Source organism: Apus apus, chromosome 8 (assembly GCF_020740795.1).
Source record: "Apus apus isolate bApuApu2 chromosome 8, bApuApu2.pri.cur, whole genome shotgun sequence".
NCBI classification, from domain to species: domain Eukaryota; kingdom Metazoa; phylum Chordata; class Aves; order Apodiformes; family Apodidae; genus Apus; species Apus apus.
This window is the reverse complement of record NC_067289.1, coordinates 17,831,079-17,848,361: the sequence shown is the minus strand read 5'-3', so window position 1 is coordinate 17,848,361 and position 17,283 is coordinate 17,831,079. Positions and strand designations below refer to the sequence as shown.

Here is a 17,283-nt window from a genome sequence, read left to right as displayed (position 1 = left end):
ACTGCAGGATGCAGCCGTGGGATAGCAAACTCTACTAGTTTTTCCAGTCACAGGATTATTTCTTTATGTTGCCAAGATTCAGTGTTGCCTGTATTAAAAAAAGGCTGCTGTTCATAGTGTGTATTGCTACTAGAAATTCCCAAATGGAAGAACCACAGGGACTCAACCAAGACAGAAATACCGCAAAAGCACTGGTGATCCACAGTTTGAGACCCAAGTTGAGAGGGATCTGTGGGATGTCTTGGAGATAGAGAGAAATTAAAGCCCCACGGCTGTCACTTGAGGAGTGGCTCAGAGATACTGAAGCAACTTAGTCCATAGTGATAGTAACCATTTCCAGTACTGTGAATATTTGTGAAATTGAGCCAGCACTTTTCCTACAAATGCAGACCTCCGCTCAGAAGGATAAAAGCCCTTGTTGATACACACATGTTAGAGGTACAGAAGATGATGATTTACATTTCAGGCACGAGCCAGGGTCTCACCAGAAGGCAGGGCCAGAGACTGTATGAACACCACAATAACACTATTAAAATGATGGCCAGCAGGCAAAACAATATTATTTCTCCATAGAGTGGCAGGCTGACAAATCACATGCCATTTATTAGATCCCAAATCAAACAGTGGAGACCAAAGCGTTTCAAGCATTTTAGTAAACAATAAATTCCACACTGTACACCAAAAATGTTTAGAATATCCCGTGGCCTGGCCAGACGGAAGGGAAAACTCTCACAGCAAAAAATACACATATAATAATCTAATCTTTCCTTCTTGTTTGTTTTGCGAAGGTATACATCTCTTTGTTGTGTCACTAAAAAACATCCAGCCAAGTGAAACTGAAATGCTATTAAAGATCAAAATGAGATCCACCCATGATACCAGCTGATCCTCACTGTATTGATTGTCTCCATTTTCCCAGTCCTACATAACCGTTACAGGCCCACCCAACTCTTAGTTTTTCAGGAAAACCTCCTTCCAGAACAAGATCACAACGTTCTGGTGTACAGAATGCATCTGAAGATGCTTTTATACCAGACAAAAAGGCAGGCTGATGGAATAACAGAAAAGTTTAGAATCCCTTCTTTTCTTCTTTTGCAAACAAGCTACATTGGTATCATACTTCTTCCTTCCTTAACTTTTGTCTGAAGACTGTCTGCTCCCCCTGTCAAATGCTGGGGCTCTATTACTGGCTGGGAAGAACTGTAACACTTGGCTCAATCAGGAAAGGTAATTACAGTGTCACCACTTCTGACTGGTTACAGCAGTACTTCAGATCTGCAGTACATTTCCACTGGTAGAAGAAACTTGGTAAATGAGTCAGATATTTCTTTGATGCATGCCTACAAAGAAGACACACAGAGTGCCATTTCCGTTCTGCAACATCAATCATATAGGAAAGGAAAATACCACTCCATATTTCAAGTTTTCTTACTTCTGTTCTTTCTGGAACACTTCAGTCAACAGTGTTCTTGCTTAGCTTTTGTCACGGTGATGTGACAGCTCTGGCTCTTAGCTTTCCACTGAACCCTCAGTCAGCTCCTGTGACAAATCTGGGCTTCTCTGCTGAAATGTGTGTGTGCACTTTTCCTCCTGCACAGAGCTCCCCAGCAGTGCCTCAGTCTCTGCCTTCACACTTAGTCTCTTTGCTAAGCTTTGCAAAGCCTGATCTGCTTTCCCTCAGATGCTGTTTCAGCTACTTTACTTGAAAAGGAGCTCAGCTGCTTCCAGCATCCATTCTGAAAGAAAACAGACTGCTGAAGACACTAGTTTTAGCAAAGCTCTTTGCTCCTCTCTCTTTTTTCCTTCCCCATCATAAACCTTTTTGTCACCATCATTTACGTCAATCCTTCACTGTCTGTGCTTCAGAGCAGCTGTCCTGACAGAGACTGGGGCAGTAGCCCATCTGTGAGTAGGGACATTAATACCCTCTTAGGAAAGACTGTATGAAACAGGGCACACACAGAGAGGGTCCCTCTCCAATATTCCCCTCACATTGCAGCTGTCTGTAGTTCATGGACTTTCTGAGCTTAAGTTTGTATTTGCCTAACCATCTTTAATTCTCAATTTCTTCATTAATCCATCTAGTTGGCTGTTTTAAATCTATTTATAATTTTGACAGCCATAAAGTTTGGCAGCAATGAGACATACAATTTAAATATGCACTTTGGGAAGAAAAAATAACACCAAACAACCCACAACTTATTTAAGTTCTAAATCTGAAACGTGGAAGTTCAATTTCAGACCTTTGGTTCCTGCATCTTGAGAAGACATCTGGCCATGACTTTATACACAGAGATCATATCCCTCAGTCACACTTTCCTGAGCAATTCGAATGCTGTCCTGAATGCTATCACTTCATTAAAAAAAAGCCAATTAATATATTTCAACATTCTTGCCATCTTGCTTTGAACCTTCTTTTGTTTATGCAGCTTGGGCAGTGAAAACTGCCAGTTTCAGTCTGCTCTGTGTTGCTTACATAATTCTGACAGAAGCCTTCCAACACTGAAAGCTACTAGATAAATGCTTTCTCTTAAAATTTTAAGAAAAATCAATATATACCTATCTCTATTGCAATAATTTCAACACTTCCTAGTATCTTTCCTCTTTTAAAACAAAGCCTGAATTTTGGACAAAGCTGTTGGACAGTGATATTGTAATTTTTAAACTCCACTCACTCCCTAAACTCTATGTAGTTTATTTAAGGAAGCCATATGTCCAGTTCAAGTGTCATTAAAAAAAACACCCAAGCTCATCTCCCAGGAAGTATTAATGTCAATTGCCTGAGGGTCTAGATTGATAGATGCATGGGCAGTTCTCCCTGGCAGAAGGCACTGTAACTTATAAAGACAGATGTCCTTCCCCTAATAAATTCTTCTGCTCTGGTACCGTCTCTAAACCCTGACACGCTTGTTTCCAGTCATATGAGCTCTTGAACCTTCGTTCTGTGGTTCAACACCTGCAAATCCCAGCATAAGAAGACTGGGAAGGAAGATGGAACCAGGCTTCCTATTTAGATCAGCTCAAGATCCCAAAAAGCTGCCCTGCCACCAAAAGATGCAGTCGTGACCTCCCTACCCGTCCCAAAACACGCTCCTGCTGTAGCAGCAGTGCAATGCATGGGATCCTCCCGCTGAGCTGCTGGATCTACTTGTAACAGTTGTGAAACTAGACCTGAGGTACTTGGAAGATACTAAGGCTCAAGTCTGTCTGGAGGACCTGGCTATGATGAGAATGAAGAAAGTTGCCTTTGATCAGTATCAGTAATAAGGCATCTGCCACTGGGTTACCACAGTTTTTAAATACCAACATGTCATTAATTGTATAGCTTTATCAATTAAAATAAATATTCCTAAATAGTCTTACAGAAGAAGAAATCCAGCATACACCAAATGATCAGCATTCTAAAGCTAAACTGGCCTTTCTATGCATTAGACTAGCACTTTCAATGGGCCATACCTGAGGAGCACTGGTGAGGCTGGTGAAAAACACAGTCTTTGCCATGGGAAACGCTGCACTCAGGCAAGTGAGGGGGCATCACAACCATCTGAGTTTGATCTGTTGGACCATAAGATGGTGCGTGAATGCAACGCAATAGAACAGAGCAAGTGTAATTTTTAGTCCTGGCATACCTGGGGAGGAGGGAGAGAAAAACAGGGAACAAAAGAGAGTAGCTTGGCTTTGATTATTCCTTCCTTGAATTTTAAATTTGTGTTAAGGTAATGGAGCAAAAAAATGTGTTATAAAGTTAAGCCAATGCAGCAGAAAGGAAGTTCCACAGCTGAACTGAACCTGAGGCTCATATTCAGTTGATAAAGTGCTCAAATGCCAAATGTGTTTGAAGCAGCTCCATTAAGGAAAGTGGACTGAGGAGAGGACACCAAATAGAACGAAGCTTCAGAACACAACAAAACTTTATACAGTTTCAGAAAGCAAAGCTAATCAGGTCTAGCCACTTAGACATCCTTACCATTTCCAAGTTACCATGACTGGGAAGTACCAAATATAATCACAGTGGGGAAAAAAAAAATATTAAAAAAGCATTGCATTTTCATCTAGAACAAGACAACTGCATTAATTATATGTGTGGGCATTTCTTGTTAAGGCTACAATCTGGATTTCATGCCTCAACAGCAGAATGCCAGATGAGAGGAAACAACTTATTTAAAATTGCCCAAAGATTACAGGCTTGTCTCATTGACAGAATGATGTATTTTCAGCCTAAATTATTTCCTACATCTCCTTTTCCCAAAGGCTGTTCATCTGTTGCCATAGAGACCACTTCCAACCCACTCCTTTCCCTTGCACAGGTTTTATTCTGGACTTCAGCTGCCCGGGCTGCTCCGACCGTGCCCCGCAGTGAAGCAGAACATCTGCAGCTGCTCAATATGCAACAGCTGGCAGCAGAATTGCTTGGTTTTTTAATCCACTGGTACATATTTGGGAGGATAAGCTGGGGCTACCCTGGGGATGAGAAGGTGGGTGTGCATCACGAGCACCGATCTGCTGGGATGCCTTCTCCTCCTGTACAGGGAACTGTTACATCAATCACATCTCTCATTATTCCCCCCCACCCCCCGGCTCTGCTTGTAGCGGAGGTCGCTGTAAGAAACGGGAAAACAAAAACGAGGAAGCCAGTCCTCACGGAGAGCTCGCTCCCGCACAGCTGCCCCCGCGCCCCGCACCGGGGGAGCCGCTCGCGCGGCAGCCACGCACACCCCCCGCACCGGGGGAGCCGCTCGCGCGGCAGCCACGCACACCCCCCGCACCGGGGGAGCCGCTCGCGCGGCAGCCACGCACACCCCCCGCACCGGGCTCCCCGCGCCGCCCCCCCCGCCACGCACCCCCCCCCCCCCGCGGGCTCCGCCGCTCGCGCCGCGCGGGCCGGGCGGGGCTCCCGGGGGCGGGCCCGCGGGCACGCGCTCCACGGCGGCCCCGAGGCCGGCGTGACGTCAGCGCCCGCGCGGCGGGGCCGAGCGCCGCCGTTGGCGCGCGGCGGGCGGAAGTGGCCCCGCCCCAAGCGGCGGCGGGTTGGCGGGAAGGGCCGGCGGGGCCCGCGGGGAGGCCGTGAGGGTGCGGGCCCGGCCCGGCAGCCCAGCCCGAACCAGCCCGGCCATGCAGGCCTTTCTGAAAGGCCCGTCTTCCATCACCACCACCAAACCTCCCGCTGCAAAGGAGAAGAGCGCAGCCGGGAGCAGCGGGGAGGGCAAGAGGCTGAAGCCCATCCCCTGGGTGGAGAAATAGTAAGGGCCTCTCTGGGACCGTGGGGTCGCCAGCCGGGGCGTCAGTGGCTGGCTGGGAGGAGATCTGTGTTGGATCGGGAGAGGGGGGTGTGGGAGAGGGAGTTACAGCTGTAGGTGTTTCCACCTGGGAGGACAGCTTCAGCTTTTTCACTTACGGGAGAAAAACGGTGCTCTGAACTACTACAAGAGCTCTTTGTTGGTGTTACTGAGCAGAAAATGCCTCCATTACTCACGTCAAGCGTGTTGATTTCATCCCTGGCTTTGGTGCCGAAGGGCATTAAATGCTTCGGTTTTGAGAAGCCTTTATCAGCTCACAAAGTGGTAAAATATTGCAATACAGCTCTGCTTCTAAAAACAGTCCAGGCTGGTGTTTACAATAGGAATAGACAAACAGCTTCCTAAGAAATTAGATCACTTCAGTAATACAGACCAGAGGCATTAGACAGATTTCCTGTCATGATTTTGACCTTAACTGCAAGATTTGCTGTTATTCTTCAGTGCTTGATGTAATCAGAAAGGGAGATTTCTCTTAATTTCAATTTTCTTCAAAACTTTGTTAGCTAATCAATTGCGTTCAATGTCTTTATTCAGTCGCCCCAAAAACGTGGATGAAGTTGCTTTCCAGGATGAAGTTGTTGCTGTGCTGAAAAAGTCCTTGGAAGGTGCTGATGTGAGTGTGATGATAACATCTATCCAGTCTGTATGTTTAGGCAGAAATCTTAGCCAGTGGCAACAAAGACCTTTTCTCCAATTCAGCAGTGACAATTTATACAGTGGCACTTTACAAACAAGCTAAGTGGTTTCCTTGTATTATGCTGTGATACATGTGGAAAATTTGATGTTTCCAGCCCTCAACATTTTTCTGGAAAAGCTCAGTGGTAAACTTCTTGTTAATAGTTTCAAATCTGTCTCTTCACCACTGTTTAGCTACTGGTTTGACATTCATGTTTAAGAGGAAAGGGGAAGTTTTTCCTTCATACAAAAGTCTGGATTGCCAGTCACTGCTGACCAGTTGTGGGGATCTGTCTGTGCTGCTGTGAAGCTGCTAAACGTTAAAACAAATACACTGTTTGCTAATAATGGAAGTGTAAGGTTTAAGTACAAAGTTACTATTTGGAAAGTAATCCCCAGACTTTTTGAGTTGAAGTTTCCAAGTAAGTGTTTTTGGCTTTAAAAAGCTAAATATCACAATTGCACTGGCTTCACTGCAGTGTTGGCATCTGTGCCCTAAGGAAATAAAGAGGATGGTCAGAGCATTTTCAGTTACACTTGCATTTGCTTTTGGATAAAAATTTAATAAATGCTCAGTATGGATTATGGTTATTGAATCAGGTAAGGGGGAGGTTGAGGGGCTGGAGGAAGAAATAAAGTAGGTAGCCAAGAGATGGCTGCTGTTCTTGCAAACCTGGATGATTCCTTCCTTTGTGCATGCTGAGACTTTTCTTGCTCCATGTTTCACCTGGAAGGGTCATTTTTGTGCTTCAAAAGCTGCTTCTGTTTCCATGGACTGGTAATGCCGGCTGAAGTGGTTGGTAAGGATGTTCTGAAAATTACATTTGTGATATGGCTGCCTGCTCACCAAGAGCTGAAAGAAACAATTTGGATCTTGCAGAGTTTTTGGCAAGAAACTTCCATTTGTGGTGTGCTCTGATGCACAGTAAGTCTTTGGTATTTTAAAATTCTATCTTACGACAATTTGCTCTGCAGTTCAGGTGTTGAGTAATATGAGTCAATTTCTATCTGAAAGTACTGATTTAATCAGAATTTGCAAAAGCAGAAGCATTTTCTTTGTTTGAATGTAGGGAGCCAACATGAAACTGGTGTGACAGAACTGGGAAAGATTTGTATGATTCTTTTCATGTTCCAGATTCAGTTTACTTTGAGATTCCTGTTGTAATGTGACCTCATCATGTAAAGTTGTACCCATAGAAATCTGACTTTCCAGAGCAGTGCTGCTATATTATATATTTGTATAGCAGAGGTAATTAGTAAGGAACTACTAACAGCTAAGGAGAAATGAGGTGCTGCTACCTATTCTGTCTGGACACGTCAGTTGTGTAACATTGCTTAGGTGATGGGTTATGAAGTTCTATTTTGAGCAACAGCAATTTAAAACCTTACAGCTTCAGGATCAGCAGTTTCTCAGATTATGAACCTAGTACACTTGTGTTGACTTTTTGGGTCCTGAGTTGAAAAGGAAAAAATATAACTTCTGCTTATGGTTACAGGCTTTATATTGTGCCACAGCTACCAAGCTCAGCAAGGCATTTGAGAACAAAGTCATACAAGTACTTCAAAATATCTGACACTTGAAAATTTGGACGTTTTTGTTAGATCTGGAAAGGACTCGTTCTGGCAAAAAGGCAAAAGTGTAATTTAAACTCTGAAGTGGCTGGTACTTGTTTCAGAAGTTCTTACTGAATTTGGAGATCTGGTGAGATCAAAGAAACAGCTGTGACAATTCTGTAGGTCTGTGTAATGTGCTTTATTTAAACCTTAGGGTTGAAAATAGAGAGCCAGTCCTTTGTTTATTGGGCTGTATTTGTGAGCCTTGGTTTGGGAGCTGCTAAATGGAGCAGGACTTTTTAAGTCCCTGGTACATCTCCATCTGTCTTGTTATAAACTGGGGCGACCAGAGTCTCTAAATGGTTTTGAACTGGAGAAGTTGATTTCTGTCTGCCAGGACTGTTGATCTGTTGTTGCTTTCTGCAAAGAAGTTGACAAGTGTCATTGTGTTCTTTAATTTTCCTGTACTTTACGATATCTTAATGACTGTAAAGAGAGTTAGGTGTAGGATTATCATTGCAATTTACATCTTCATTGGCACTGAAACTTCTAGAAAAGGAGTTGGGGTGTGCACTGTATGCAGTAATTTTCCCATAAGCAGAAGGATGCCTGCAGGTATCCTGCTTACCCCTGGCAGGCATGGAAAAATGGATAACGAGATCAGGTTGCAGTCTGTTTAAAAATACTGCCAGAGTTACATAAAGGATTAGGCTGTGCTTGGTGAAAAAGCAGTGTAAATGCTGGTGTTAACTTCAGTGAGAAACAAGGTTGAAACAGTAGTAAATTATGGATTTAATGGAACTAGGAAGCAGATTCTTATTGATACTCCTTACCTGCTAATGCTTGTTTTGAGAACTAGTAGAGTGTGAGTAAGCACAGAGGCATGAAATTACAAATCTCCATGAAAATGTCTACCCTTGCAGTGTGCCAGCCTAACATGGTTGTTGGTGAATTTTCAGCTGTCTTCTGTAAGCTTTTCCTCTCCCTGGAGCTTTCTTAAATCTATAGGGGAATAATAATACTGTGGTATCTAATTAAACTTGAAAAAATGTTTTGTTAGTAGTGGAATCTGTTTAATTTTAATAACTAGAGAAACAAGCAATGAGTGATTGGCAGAGAGAGCAGACAAAATTTGAAATGCATTTATTTAGTATAAATTGATTGAAGATTGAAATTATTCTGTCTGTACTTTTATAGCACCTACAGAGCTGAATTTGTTCTCCGTGTCTTATTTTAGTTGTTAAAATGGGATGCTTGTTACTCAATTGGTCTGTTTCATTTTCTGATTATGGATTGTGGACTCCTGCATTTTTCTCTGCTCTTTGGATGTCTCTGGTTTTGCTGTTCCCATTTTGTCTGCATTGCTTGCTATATTCGGCATAAAATTCTCTAATCTAATTTTAGTTGACTCTTTTTAAAAATAGAACATTTATTAAGGGCTGGAAATCAAGTCAGGCTGAGGGGTTTGTCTTATTGCTGTCAATCAGAGGGGACTCCTGGATTCTTGTTCTAAGAGTGTTAAACGGGAACATCCCCTAATGTCAAAGGGAGCAGTTTTAAAATGCAGCCTGATAATTTGTAAGAGGGATTACTTAAAATAGGAGTATGGAAAGCTATCACTCCTATGCTAATTAGAAAACTTATTGATTTCAGCCAAAACTTATTCATGGCTAACCTGTAAAAATTTGGTTTCTGCCAACTTTGTTCTTCATCCCTGTGTTGCTGTGACGTATTTATGGAGATCAGTCATGGATCAGTCCCAGCTTTTGTTTTGCTGAGCTAATTAGATCAAACTTTCCTAAAAAGTCACTTCTCATAAGATAGGCTCTTCACTCCTTTAGTAATCTTTCCCAGTTTAGATTCAACATCCTTGACTAATCATGATCTAAACTGTGGGAGGTTTCCAGATGAAGTCTTATTAGCCCATGTTAGTATTAATAACTTTCCATCTATATTGAAAGTGCACATCCTAGGGCCACTGTGAAAGACTTGATACTATTTACCAGGAGCAGACAGTTTCTCTTCTATGAGGTGCTCAGATTTTCAGTATGTTGTCTTGTTTGTGGTTTGTTTTATTTATTTGCTTTTTTAAAAATGGTGCCTTGCTGTTTCAGCTTCCCAATCTGTTGTTCTACGGCCCACCTGGAACTGGAAAGACTTCCACTATTTTAGCAGCTGCTAGAGAGCTCTATGGGTAAGCTGAGGTCAAGTTGCTCGGTGTCATCGACTATCACATGTCTTCTACCCATGTGACAGAGTACCTCTGCTCACTGCCTGTGCTTATGTAGCTTCTAGGTCTTTTTCAGGAATATCTTCACATTCTAACTGAGCTCTAACGGAAGATTTTTCTTGTTTGTCCTGTCACAAATAGTTGATTTCTGTTACCAATATAGACTTGCAGCACTTGAGACTAGAAGCCCTGTAACCTTACAGAAAAGAGTATGGAAAGAAACAGCTTGCATGTGTCTTACTGACTTTTTCCATATTAACTAAGTAGTTAGCTACATATAGATCTCAAAGCACTTCATAAAATGTCTGAACTGTAATCTTCCCATTACACACCATTGAATTGTGTCTGGAAGTAATATTGGCAGTCAGACTAAAATTCAGCATATGTACATCCATCAGCTCACTTGTAACAGTTGGGTGTTTTTCAGTAGGGAATTCAGTGACCCATAGGCAAAAACTAGATGAGAAGGTGGTTTGGTGTTGAGCAAATCTAATGATGACTTCAGTAATTTCCCGTACCCCTATCTTTAATTTTTGGCTCATGTTACTTTTTGGAAAGAACCACTTCAGTTCAATAGTAGGAAGACAGCTCCACATTGTGTGTCCATTTGAATTCACAAAACTTAAAGCCCACTTTTTTTTGTTGTTGTTGGTTTCATTTTTTTTCATATTTATTGGAGATGCTGCTGTATAGTACTGCTGCCAAATACTGTCTGTATTACTATACTTTCCAGGTAATTTCTGGTAGTATTTCATAGGCAGAGCACTGCCAGTGTCTGAAGGCCAACTTTCTGCCTTTTCTTTTCCTGGATAACATCATTTTACACCTTACTGTGTTCTGCAATCTGGGAGGCAAATGTAAAAATAACTAATGGAAATTCATACCTAACATTTAATGATCTCAATTTAACTGTCTTTTAACCAAGCATGCTATTTAGTAACAATGGCAGAAATAATACCTGCCATTTGAAAAGTCCAGATGGACTGTTGAGTTACTTTATGATGTATCATTAAAAGAGTTAGCAGCTAACATGTTGCAATAAAAATTTTGCAGGCCTGAATTATTCCGGCAAAGAGTCCTTGAGTTAAATGCTTCTGATGAGCGCGGAATACAAGTGATCCGGGAAAAAGTGAAGGCATTTGCTCAGTTAACTGCATCTGGAAGCCGCTCAGAGTAAGTGCTGGATCAGAGCTGGCTCTCTTTGATGGGCTTTCTTGCTTAGCACAAAGCATGTGGTGTTTTTTGTCTCGGTTAACTTTTTAATTCTAATATAAATGATGGGTCAGCATAGCCTAGGAGTTTGCAGCACACAGAGTGTTTTGGAAAGCTTTGACCTCATGCAATTTCATGTTGAGAGTTTGAATAGCTGGGAGGAACTTTTACTAGTGCCATTAGAGAGAGGCAGTCAGGCAAAACCTCAGAGGATCAAGCCTTCTGGATTTGGTGGTACAGTATTGTCTTTGCAAATGTCTGGCTACCATAGAAAAGTGTCTTTGGGTAAGTTGTGGTGGAAATTACTTCTGTAGTACCTCTGATCTGCAGTATCTCACGCAGCATGGGTGGTAGTTTATAAGATGCTAACAAGATTCCAGTGTTAGGTGAAGCTGTACGTGTGGGAAGAAAAACAGAAAATTGTGGAAAAAAATTGTGGAAGATAGCAGGAAGAAATTACATGCCAGGGCTTTAAGGCAAGAAATGGTCTTACGTACTGGAATTAGCATGTTGCAGTGGTCTTTAAAATTCAGGAAATTAGGAACCTGTAAAAAAACTGCATTAGTTGTTGAAAGAAGAAACTTAAAGCAAAATATGCAGTCTAGAGGACTTTTGCAGTATTCAAGTGTCAGTCTTTCTATGGGAACTCAGTGTCTACCCCTTTATTATAGATATTAGTCCTTCATCTAAAAATAATAAAAAATATTGAACCTCTGAGTACGTTCTATTTATCAGGTATAAATACTTATGTGTAATATGACTTGTTATTTGCATGGGTTTATTTTTTTAACTTGGTCTCTCTATTGGATGGCTTCTGGATAACAGAATTCTTATTTTTCAGTGGTAAAGTTTGTCCTCCTTTTAAAATTGTAATCCTGGATGAAGCAGATTCAATGACTTCAGCAGCCCAGGCAGCCTTGAGACGCACAATGGAAAAAGAATCTAAAACAACACGTTTCTGCCTCATTTGTAACTACATCAGCAGGTACGTGTGGAATTTGTTGCTTATTTGACTGTGTTGCTCCTCCTCTTCTGTACTCTTCCCCCCCCCTTCTTTACTGATAAGCTTATGTCAAGTTTTCATGGTTCTGAGTTAACAGAGATGTAACTATGAATACAGCAGTGAAGACAATGTTTAGGTATTTATTATATTTTTATAACAGTATTGCAGTTTTAAGGTTAAGCTGCCCTTTTCTGCCTTGACAGCTTTGTCTGTACAAAATTGACCCATGCATTTGTTTACCAAGCACTTACCTTATTTTCTTTCAGAATAATTGAACCTTTAACATCTCGATGCTCCAAATTCCGCTTCAAGCCTTTGTCAGATAAAATTCAACAGCAGAGGCTATTGGATGTTTGTGAGAAGGAACATGTGAAAATCAGTAGTGAGGTAACTTCATGGCTGCCATGGAATTTTATTGCTTAATCCAGTGTATCATTGCATTACAGTGAAAGGGGCTAAGTCAGCATACTTTTCCAGACTGCACAACTGTATTAAATCCAATACATAAATTCATTTAGATATTTTTCACTCTCCACAGATGGCATGAATTTTAATTAAGAGTCTTCCCAAAACTAGAGAAATTTCTCACAGAGAAAACTGAAGCAACATTTTAGGGCCTTTTTTGTTCTGTGCTGAGTATACTTGCATTGATAAAATGTGCTTCACCCTAAAATTGCCAGCACACACTTATATATGGAGGTTGCTTGGTAACTTGTGTATCATGCCTGTCTGGTATAATATGCTCTGGGCACTACCTGATGTTTTCAAATCAATTTACTAAGAAAGTGTACTGGATTTTAGTTAACAGTGAACATACAACATATTTTCTGACATAATTTTTCAGGCAGTATCTTACCTTGTTAAAGTGTCAGAAGGGGACTTAAGAAAAGCAATTACTTTTCTTCAAAGCGCCACTCGCCTAATGGGCGGGAAAGAGATCACAGAGAATATTGTCACTGAAATTGCTGGGGTAAGCTAAGCTTTACAGTTTCTCCTCTAATTAATCTGAAAAGGTAAGTGTATTTGTTGTTACCTGTGTCTACCTTTTCTGAAAGTTTGATTTAAAAATGTTTATACCCATTAATATTGCAGTATGGTACTGATTCTCGGGTACACTGTGCCCCAGAATTTTAACGATTCTGTACACTTACTACATGGCAGGTTTCTAGTGATTTATTCTGTAAGTCAAGGAAAACTGTAAAATAGTATAATTTAAATTTAAGTTGAAATATTCTGCCCAGGAATGCGAAGTGTTTTGCCTTTTGTGGGACAGTAGACTTGAATGCCTTTTTGGCACTTTTTATATATATATATATATAAAAATAATGATGTGTACATGTGTGTTTGTATGTATGTAGTGATTTCTTCTAGGATGATACTGATAATACTAACAGGGACAGGAGAAACCTGAAAGGAAATGCATTTAATGAAACTTGTATGAAGGGGTTCCTATAGCAACAGAACACCCTCTAAAGCAAGAAATAAGAGATTAGGAGTTGAGGAGCTGAAAAATAAATGGGCTCTAATGATGAGCAAACTTCCCTTGAAGGTGCTACCATTATAGCTAATTCTAAGGGTTGTGGAGTTTTCACTTCAATGGAACCGGAGGCTATTGCTGCTGTGTGTGTTGTACAGAACAGTTGTAAACAATTTGCTCAGTGAACTCATTCAGTTTTATGTACCTCACTGTAGAAAATTAATGGATTTCATTTACAGAGATCTCTAAATCACAATTTCTAAGAAACCTGCAAAAGTTGACTATAATGATAGAAAAGAGAAGTGTGACATTCTATTATGAATAATGCTTGTTTAAACCAAAGGAACCCAACTTTACATCTTCATAAAGGCTTCCAAATTTCTTTGGTCATATGCAACTTTTGTCACCTTCATAGAAAATATTAATAAAGAAGCTTTGCAACCAAACTGTCCTGACTGTCAACTGACAGGAATGACAATGAGTAGAGGGGAGGATGTGGACAGTGCTAACTGCTCAGAGCTAAATAATAGCATCTGACAATATTTCTTCTTCTGATTTATTGTCTCATCTTGTTGTATTGGGCCTTTTTTTGTTTGTCACTGGAGAGAAAACTGATACACTCTTATGCTTTGGTGTAGAATGGTACAGAAAGCAGTGGCTGATCTAATTGTTGAAGTAGGTCTTCCAGTGAGTCAGTGTCCTGAATAAGTGATTGTGTGTGTTGGATTTTTGAAGGTGACTTTGACAATTCACTATCAGTATATAGTTTTCATGTCACCAATATAGGACAAATACTACAGCCTAGCTCTTACTCTTAATATTTAGCTAGTCTGTCATGTAAACTTGCTTGAAAGTGGTTGGGTGTTTAGGGGAATTAAATGTTGAAGTCGTCTCCTTCATAAACAATTACTGTAAGAATCAACTTCAGTTTAAATTTATAAAGTTTAAATGGAGAAATGTAACTTCTTGTTACAGGTCATCCCTAAAGAAACAACTGATGAACTGCTCTCTGTCTGCCAGAGTGGGTCATTTGAGAAACTGGAAACGCTGGCCAAGGTAGGGTCCTCTTAGTGCTTTAGCCTGGATATCTTTCTAGGTCACTGCCTGGTTAATCCTGTGTTGCTGAGCTGCAGCTGAAGAACATTTGGCGTTAGATCAGTTATGGTGCACATTTCAGGAAGAATGTCTTCTACTAGTCAGTGCTCTGGTACTGCCTTACACGTTCACATTTTCTTACCATACTATCTAGTAAGTGTTGTTCTTAAGAGGTGAGGGTACAGATTTTGTAAGTCCTTAGAGCTGGCATAGTCTTTCATCAAACCATGATATAATCTACTGTAGTCGTTTGGAACTGTTCTCCAGTTTCTAGAGTAGGTACTTCATGGTGGGGCTTATTTCAAGTATCAATGCTCAATTTCAGTTGACAGAATTGAAATGCATACTTCTGTAAAGCATGGGTGGGTATTTTGCTGTACAGAAAAAGAAGGTTGCACCAACTCTTCTATCTGTTTTCATAAACTTCTCTCTGCCTAAATGGCTTCATGGAATACTGTTCTTAGTATTTGTTGTTTTTGTAACTGGGCACTACAGATTTTGAAAAAAAGACAACAAAACTATCCTTAGTTGCCATGTTTTTTCTTTCATTAAACTGGTTTTGGCTTAACAGATCTCTGTATGCCTGAGTGTAGCAACTACCAGATGAAGAAAATAAATCCAAGTAGGTGGCAGTTTAAAATGTGAAGGCTGTGAAACTGCCACATGATGGTGTGGATGCTGAGCTTTCCTAATTTTAGGATAAGATTAGACAGGTTCAGTGGAGGTTTTTAAATGCTTAAAATGCCTCTAGCTCACAAAATCCCAGAGATGCAAATTGTCAAAAGCTGGAAGAATATTTGGGCAAAATTACTGTTATGCCTGCCATGTTTTTGCAGTTTTCCCTTGTTTCTCACATGGATTGTATACAAACTACTGGCGTGTCCTCAACAAGTTCCATGATAAATTTCAGTTGTCTTTCAGTTCAGACCAAACTTTTCAGATGAGTTTTCCAGTTTATGGTGTTTCTGACGCTCAGTTATTTCCATTTTCCTCCCTCCCTGACACAGAATCTCATAAATGAAGGATACGCTGTTGCTCAACTGGTAAACCAGCTGCATGACACTGTTGTGGAGAGCAGCGACTTCAGTGACAAGCAGAAATCTGTCATAGTTGAGAAACTTGCGGTAAGTTGTAGCTTGAGTTAAAAATAAACCAACCCACAAATTAAAAAAAACCTCCTAATTAATTTTTGTTTATTCTCTCTCTCCCAAGAAGTATATATAATGCTTTGATTCTTAGTTCTGATTGTTTCTTGGCAGAACCTAAGTTTTTGTTCAGAGAAATTTCATGAGAAGGAATTGAAACACAGTGAATTATTAGTTGTATTATATTGTTGTAATGGTGCTCAAGCAAGAGGTGTGTGTTTTGTCTGGTTTTTAGTATAAATTGAGAGGGAAAATGAAGGTTTTAAGTTGGCACTTAAACTGGGAACTGCAAAATGCAAGGTTTTGTGCTGGTGTGTGAAGTATGCCTTTGCAAAAAAAGTTGATTAACTTGCTAAATTTTGACAGCTGTGGTGGAGGTTTTGCTAAACTCACTGAAGAAGGGCAGAGTGTGATGGCCTGCAGAGCAATGCTCTTAGCAGACAGTTGCAGTGCAAATGCTGCATCCCTCATGTATGAACTGTCACATCTTGGCCTCCTCCAGAAGATGGAAGCTGTAGAGTTGGTTTTTCCCAGTTTGGTGGGATGGGTGAGGTGTGATTGCTGGAGAAGTAGTTGCCAATTGAGTAAATAGTGGGCAAATGTCATCTTGGTATTCTCCACTGTAACCTCAGAGACAGCTGTCCTGATTTGAACTTACTGAAGGGAAAAAAAAATAAATCAGTAAAAGGAAAATTGGCTTCATCCTGACTCAGACCAGGACACCTGACCACCACCATTTTAAGAGGGTTTTAACCTTCTCTTTTCTGTTTGCAGGAAGTAGACAAATGCTTGGCAGATGGTGCTGATGAATATTTGCAGTTGGTGAGTCTCTGTGCTGTCGTGATGCAGCAGCTGACACAGAACACTTAACTTCTCCAGAAGTAGCTGGCAAAGCAGAGCAGCTCATTGTTTCATGGGTGGCTGGGCTGGAGGGCAAGGACCTGTGTACTTTTGTACTTTTTCAATAAAATGACTGCACAGCAGTTGGAAAAGTGCAGGCTGTGATGTTTGATTGAATTTTTTACACTACACCTCTGGCTGCAGACAGGCCAGTAATGCTACTTTGCAGTTGTGATGGACTTGCACATTAAAAGGTAAATGCATTCAAAATTATTGTATACATACTAGATTTAGTTATCAGCTGAACACAAAGGATGAGTTGTTCCTTTCAGCCCTTGTTGCTTGGTTTTGAAAGCACTGACTTGCTAAAACAAGTGCATCTTTCCTGAACACAAGGCTTCAGGTTGAACCGAGGTCCTGAGGGATCATGTCCCACCCTACCTCCATCTTGTTTATCAGGCCCATTAGCATTAAATGCTGCAAAAATCAGTTTCCAGGGAACATTTCACTCAACTGCACTAGCATTGCAGTAAGAAACAATGGGAAGGGTTGTGTTCTGAAGTCTCATTCCATCATAGTTTAGAGCTATTACCTGCACAAACACAGCTCCGGGTGGTGGCCGAGATCTTTGAGGGAGTCTTGGACCCGTTCCTTTCATAGATGCTACTTTGAACACCTTTTGGAATCAGTTTACTTGGAAGTTGCACTCCCCAAATGCAGGAAAAAAAAAAGTGCCTTGGGGCTGAGTGTACTTT

General features: G+C 41.0%; 1 protein-coding gene across 1 annotated transcript; it reads left to right on the top strand.

Moving 5' to 3' along the window:
* The first annotated feature begins 5,015 nt into the window (after window positions 1-5,015).
* On the top strand, window positions 5,016-16,680 carry RFC4 (replication factor C subunit 4). Its single transcript, XM_051626861.1, has 10 exons — window positions 5,016-5,240; window positions 5,832-5,910; window positions 9,641-9,720; window positions 10,810-10,929; window positions 11,810-11,953; window positions 12,238-12,358; window positions 12,816-12,941; window positions 14,424-14,504; window positions 15,551-15,667; window positions 16,463-16,680. The coding sequence occupies exons 1-10, from the start codon at window positions 5,113-5,115 to the stop codon at window positions 16,556-16,558; spliced, it is 1,092 nt and encodes a 363-aa protein (XP_051482821.1). The 5' UTR covers window positions 5,016-5,112; the 3' UTR covers window positions 16,559-16,680.
* Window positions 16,681-17,283: the final 603 nt, after the last annotated feature.